The following is a 6,000-nucleotide window of genomic DNA, read 5'->3' as shown; positions in this document are numbered from 1 at the left end:
TTCTGTTTTGCTTTTCCTGCCCTTCTGAATCCTCACCTAATCAAGTTCTGAGGGATGAGAAGTAGGGGACCAGCTTCAAATAGGGACACCCTATTTGAAAGAATTAGAATCTGAGGTGTTAGGAAACAACAGGTATAGCTGATTCACTTTGTTATAAAGCAGAAACTAACACACCATTGCAAAGCAATTATACTCCAATAAAGATGTAAAATATATATATATATATATATATATATATATATATATATATATATATACACACACATACACTACCAAATGTAAAATAGATAGCTAGTGGGAAGCAGCCGCATAGCACAGAGAGATCAGCTCGGTGCTTTGTGACCACCTAGAGGGGTGGGATAGGGAGGGTGGGAGGGAGGGAGACACAAGAGGGAAGAAATATGGGGATAGATGTATATGTATAGCTGATTCACTTTGTTATAAAGCAGAAACTAACACACCACTGTAAAGCAATTATACTCCAATAAAGATGTTAAAAAGAAAAAAAAAAGAAACAGCCTAAGCGTGTGGTAACTCCCCTGAAAGTATGCTAGACCCTAAAATAGCTTGTCTGCCCCGCTTCCCACTTCAACTGATTATGATCATCTTGCTTGATTAAAAGCAGACATAATAGTAACTGAGAATTTGTTATTAAGCAAATGCTTAATTAAACTGAGATTAGTTGTTAAGCTAGAACTTGAGGCTTAGGAAGAAAAGAAGTGGACATCTAAGATCAAGCTATGGAGAAAGAAAAAGTGTGATTAGAATCAATTATATATTCTGCCAGACGGAAGACCTGATGAATGTCTGAGTCTCTCCAAAGTCCTTGAAACATCAGTGAAGGGAGGGAGCCTGGTGAGACAATGGGCAGCAGGTACTTGGGAGTTGTCTAGTAACTTGGTGGTGGGAGGAGGGACTAGCTCAGGACCCAGGGAAACGTCTGCGCTGGGATTGCTGCCTTCAGAGAGTTGGAGAGGCAAGAGGCTGAGGACTGAAAACGAGACGGGGAGTGATTCTCAGTGACCAGCAGTATCCCAAAGAAAGGAAGCTGCCGGCCTGGACTGCCAGCGATGGCCGGCACTGCGTTGCAGCTCTGAACCCACCGCTCTGCCTCCCCACCGTGAGAATTTGAGCTGGAGAGCCAGCATGCCCTGGTAAGTGGAAATACTGCCACTTCAAGACATGGAGTCATCTTTCTCATTTGGAGTGATCCTTGCTATCCTGGCCTCCCTCATTATTGCTGCTAATGCCCTAGTGGTCATGGCTGTGCTGTCGTTGATCCACAAGAATGATGGTGTCGGTCTCAGCTTCACCTTGAATCTGGCTGTGGCTGACACCTCGCTTGGCCTGGCAATCTCTGGCCTAGTCACAGACCAGCTCTCCAGCGCGGCTCGGCCCACACAGAAGACCCTGTGCAGCCTTCAGATGGCATTTGTCACTTCTTCTGCAGCTGCCTCTGTCCTCACGGTCATGCTGATTGCCTTTGACAGGTACCTTGCCATCAAGCAGCCCCTCCGCTATTTCCAGATCATGAACGGGCTCATGGCCGGGGCCTGCATTGCCGGGCTGTGGTTGGTGTCTTACCTCATTGGCTTCCTCCCACTCGGGGTCCGCGTATTCCAGCAGACCGCCTACAAGGGGCCCTGCAGCTTCTTCGCTGTGTTTCACCCGCGCTTCGTGCTGACCCTCTCCTGCGTTGGCTTCTTCCCAGCCCTGCTCCTCTTTGTCTTCTTCTACTGTGACATACTCAAGATTGCTTCCATGCACAGCCAGCAGATCCGCAAGACAGAGCATGCAGGAGCCCCAGCCAGGGCTCACCGGCCCCCACGGACCCCCAGTGACTTCAAGGCTGTCCGCACTGTGGCCGTTCTCATTGGCAGCTTCACTCTGTCCTGGACCCCGTTCCTTATCACTAGCATTGTGCAGGTGGCCTGCCAGGAGTGCCACCTCTACCCAGTGCTGGAACGGTATCTGTGGCTGCTTGGTGTGGGCAACTCCCTGCTCAACCCACTCATCTATGCCTATTGGCAGAAGGAGATACGGCAACAGTTCTCCCAGATGGCCCTGGGAATGAAGAAGGGGCTCGCCGCATTCCTCCTCCTTCTCTCAGCCAGGGATGGTGGCCCACAGGGGCCCAGGGAAAGTGCCCGTCACATCACCACCATCTCCCACTCAGAGCTTGACGGCTAAGATGGTAAGGGCAGACAAGTTTCAAAGTGCCCCTCTCTCCCTTCTCAGAGCCCCAGCTAGGAGACCAGGTGGAGCTAGGGAAAAGAGAGCACTTGCTTCCAGCAACTGACCACCCCCTGCACCTCCTTACCTCAGACTGAGAGGTAACTAAGGCAGGGTGCTGACTTCACTCTATAATCAGCTTCCCCATTTGCAAATCTCCATTCCTCCCTGCCCTTCTTTTGCAATGAGTCTGTTTCTCCTGTAGAGGTATACTTACTCAAAGCAAGAAGTGTACTACTGGAAAGATGCTTAAACTCAAATCTTATTTTTGAATACACGAGAGCAGCACTGTCTAACAGAAGTCTAATGCAAGCCACCTATGTAATCTTAAATGTTCTAGTAGTCATGTTAAAAAGGTAAAAAAAAAAAAAGCAGGCGAAAATAATGTTTCATTTAACTCAATATATCTAAAACATTAATTCAACGTGTAATCAATATAAAAGATTATTACCCTATTTTTTTCATGCCAAATCTTTGAAGTCTGGTGTGTATTTTACCCTTATAGAATACCTCAATTCAAACTAGCCATGTGCCAATGCTCAAGAGCTACACGTGGCCAGTGGCTATCATATTAGAAAGCACAGCACTAGAGAAATGAGGTTCTGTTCTTTTTAACTGTGTACTACAGTGATTGCTTTGGTGAAATGAGGGGTCCTGCCCTCCCTGATGTAAATCAGACATTTTATGTAGTGAGGTTGTACGAATGTAGGAACCTGAATTAGATACTAAAGCTTGTCTTTTTCCACACTTCACGGTGTTCAAAACAGTGTTTCTTTGGCGAATCGCCTGTCTTGTAATTATTTCTGCTGTTACCCCTCCAACCCACCACCTTCCTAACTCTGTGGTGCCCCTTCCCCTCAGTTGGCCTCTTATGTCACTTGTAGCTACTTGCTGATGACGATGCCAAACCACAGATTCTGAGACATTGAAAGGAAAGAAAGGGAAAAAAGGGGTAGGTACCAAAAAAGTCACTGCCAAGCCCTCCACACTGGACCCACTTTGCTCCTCAGAGACTGACCTTCTTCCATTTACTCCCAAATTTGCATTTTTCCTAAGAAACTCAGTTGCATAAGAGGATGTCTCCAAAATGGCCCAGGAGACCAGCCTTATCCTGCTTTCTTGCAGGTACAGAAAATGACTGTTGGCAACTGGGAATTATACTCAGGCTCCCCCTGGGCAACCCTGGCAGCAGAAACTACAAGAATAGAGTGGGGAAGAAACCCAGGAACCACGCTCAGCCTTCCTGAGCTTTCCTGTAACCCTTTCCACAACCTCCTGGTCTCCACAGTACATTCCTAGAGAGTTTGTCTCTTAAGGCCCTCAACTAGATTATCTCCCTAGAAAGCTGCTGAGTGGACAACAAAAAAGGGCAGAAGAAACCAAAACAGTATGAATTGATTTGTCTGGGATTTGGTACCAAACACAAACAGTAACTGGGTTTGGGGACAAAATTGAAAGCAGGCTCAAATCAATGCCCTCCTTACTGGTGGTTCAAAGCTTAATTTCCTGGCCTTGCTGCAAAGGACTGATCTTCCCAAGGTAACACAAGCAAAGTGGAATGGAAGCTAGTTACAGGAGAAAGGCAGGAGCTAAGGGGAGGCCAGCTGATTGTTGTGTTATGAGGTTCAGTCTAAAACACCCTGCTATTCCTGGGAGTCAGTGTGAGCAGTGGGAAAATCACAGGCTTTGAAGTCCAACAGACCAGTGTTCAAATTATGATTCAGTCATTTAAATTCTCAAGGCCACAGTTTCCTCATTTGTAAAATTGGGATGATAATGCCTACCTTATTTGGCTATAGTGACGATTAATTCAGACAATGCATATGAAAATGCCTAGTACACCACAGCACATTTCATTGTTAGTACTCAGAAAATGTTCTCTTCCTCTTCCTTAAAAAACCTAAAGAATAAAACATCCAGCTGACCAATTTAAGGGAATCCGTCACATCTGCAGACATTAGGAAAAATGAGTGATGAGAGGTGACTCAGGCTGGAAAAGACAAACATAAATCTAATACTTTAGCAGGATCAAGACAGAGCAGATATAAACAAGGCACTGTTATCATATTCTTGGGTTTAAGAGTAACCGCAATTAAGAACACTGTGTTTAATAAGCCACCAAGAGCAGAGATACAGAATGCTATGCTAAAGAGTCTAATGGCTTTCTTTGACGCAGGCTCCTGCACAGATAAGGGAATGCACTGGAGTGGAGACATTTAGATTTCATTCACACATCCAATGTTGTCTCCTGATGGACTTGCAGAGAAGCCAGATCCTGTTCAGCAATTTGATCAAAATAGCCAAAAAGATATTAAGACCTTATAGGACAGAATGTAGATCAATTGGTCCCATCTATAATTTCCATGAAAAGCTTATTGTGAATCCATTAAAAAACATTGTGACATGACTAAGTTTTATACTAATTCCTTGGGTAGCTAATGTTATGTACAGCATACCTCCGTTTCAGAGGACTACCCTCAAGAACAGTACACACAGCCCTCTGGACAGGGTCATTTTGAGTGGTTTCACAAATGTTAGAGGCAGGTTGCCCTGATCCACCAACACTCTCCTGCTTGTCCACATGACCAAAAAGCCCATCTCTGAGAGTTGGCCAGCCAGAGTTAGCCTTGGGATATCTTCTTCCTATATGGTGAAGTGTTTACTGGTTCACATGGGAAATGAACTTGTGACTCACATGCTCAGTCACTGGCCAAACTAAACAGAGACCAGTGAAAACAGCAGGCTCGAGAGATACTTCAAGGACACACAGAACAAGAGGAAACATGGTGTTGACAGCTGGGCAATGAGAACAGCAATGGGCCCAAGGCCAGACCCAACCCCTTGCTGCCATCAGCCACTCACTTATTTTGTGACTCCTTCAGTACCTTCCATGTCATCCTTCAAATGGCTGACTGGTCTGGAATCTTCTCCTTTTAATTAATAAATCTTCATTTGTTATTTCTTGCAATCATATAAACTCAATGATGGTACCTACAAGTGTCAGCTGGCATTCATTCATTCATCTGTCCATCCATCTACCTACCCCACAAGCATTTATTGAGGGCTAGGTGCTAAAACTACTCCAGCTTTCCTGGATTTCTTTTAGAGCTATATATTGATGTATGCATGATGTTCATTATTTTTTTTCTGATTATAAAAGCAATTTTTTCATTTTAGAAATTTTTGAATATACAGAAAATCATAAAGTTACCCATAATTATACCACCCAGAGATGATCACTGTTATTTTCCTTCATCTGTTTTCTTCACTTAATATTATATTGTGCTATTTTCCTATGTCATTAAGCTTTCTTCAAAAATATGAGTTCTAAGGGTTGCATGTTTTTCAACATGAGTATATAATATTTTAACCATTTTTCTATAGTTGTACATTTATGTTATTTCCAATTTCTCACTGTTATAATACCACTGTAAATACCCTTGTATATAAATCTTTGACATGTCTGTTTAATCCCCTAAGATAAAATTCTCCAAAGTAGTATTACTAGGTCAAGGAGCATTAAACACTTATAAGAATTTTGATTCATACTTTTGCTGGCCTTTCTTGAAAGGTAATGTTTCCCTAGGATATTTGCTATGAGAAGTCAAAAGTGAGCCATAAATGAACAGACCACAGTGATATGAATATCTCAAAGAAATAAAAGTGCATGGCTTCCTGAAAGCATAAACCATACCAAGGGGGCTGACCAGTTTTTTTTTTAACAAAAGGAAACCTGTTGCTATGCCCTACTGCTAGAGTTAATCTGCA

General features: G+C 43.8%; 1 protein-coding gene across 1 annotated transcript; it reads left to right on the top strand.

Annotated features, from left to right (window-relative positions):
* The first annotated feature begins 1,088 nt into the window (after positions 1-1,088).
* Positions 1,089-3,039, top strand: GPR119 (G protein-coupled receptor 119). The gene has a single exon (XM_004280547.3). The coding sequence runs from the start codon at positions 1,183-1,185 to the stop codon at positions 2,188-2,190; it is 1,008 nt and encodes a 335-aa protein (XP_004280595.1). The 5' UTR covers positions 1,089-1,182; the 3' UTR covers positions 2,191-3,039.
* Positions 3,040-6,000: the final 2,961 nt, after the last annotated feature.

Source organism: Orcinus orca, chromosome X (assembly GCF_937001465.1).
Source record: "Orcinus orca chromosome X, mOrcOrc1.1, whole genome shotgun sequence".
Taxonomy (NCBI): domain Eukaryota; kingdom Metazoa; phylum Chordata; class Mammalia; order Artiodactyla; family Delphinidae; genus Orcinus; species Orcinus orca.
Note: the sequence above shows the minus strand (reverse complement) of the source record. Positions and strands in the feature narration are given on the sequence as shown.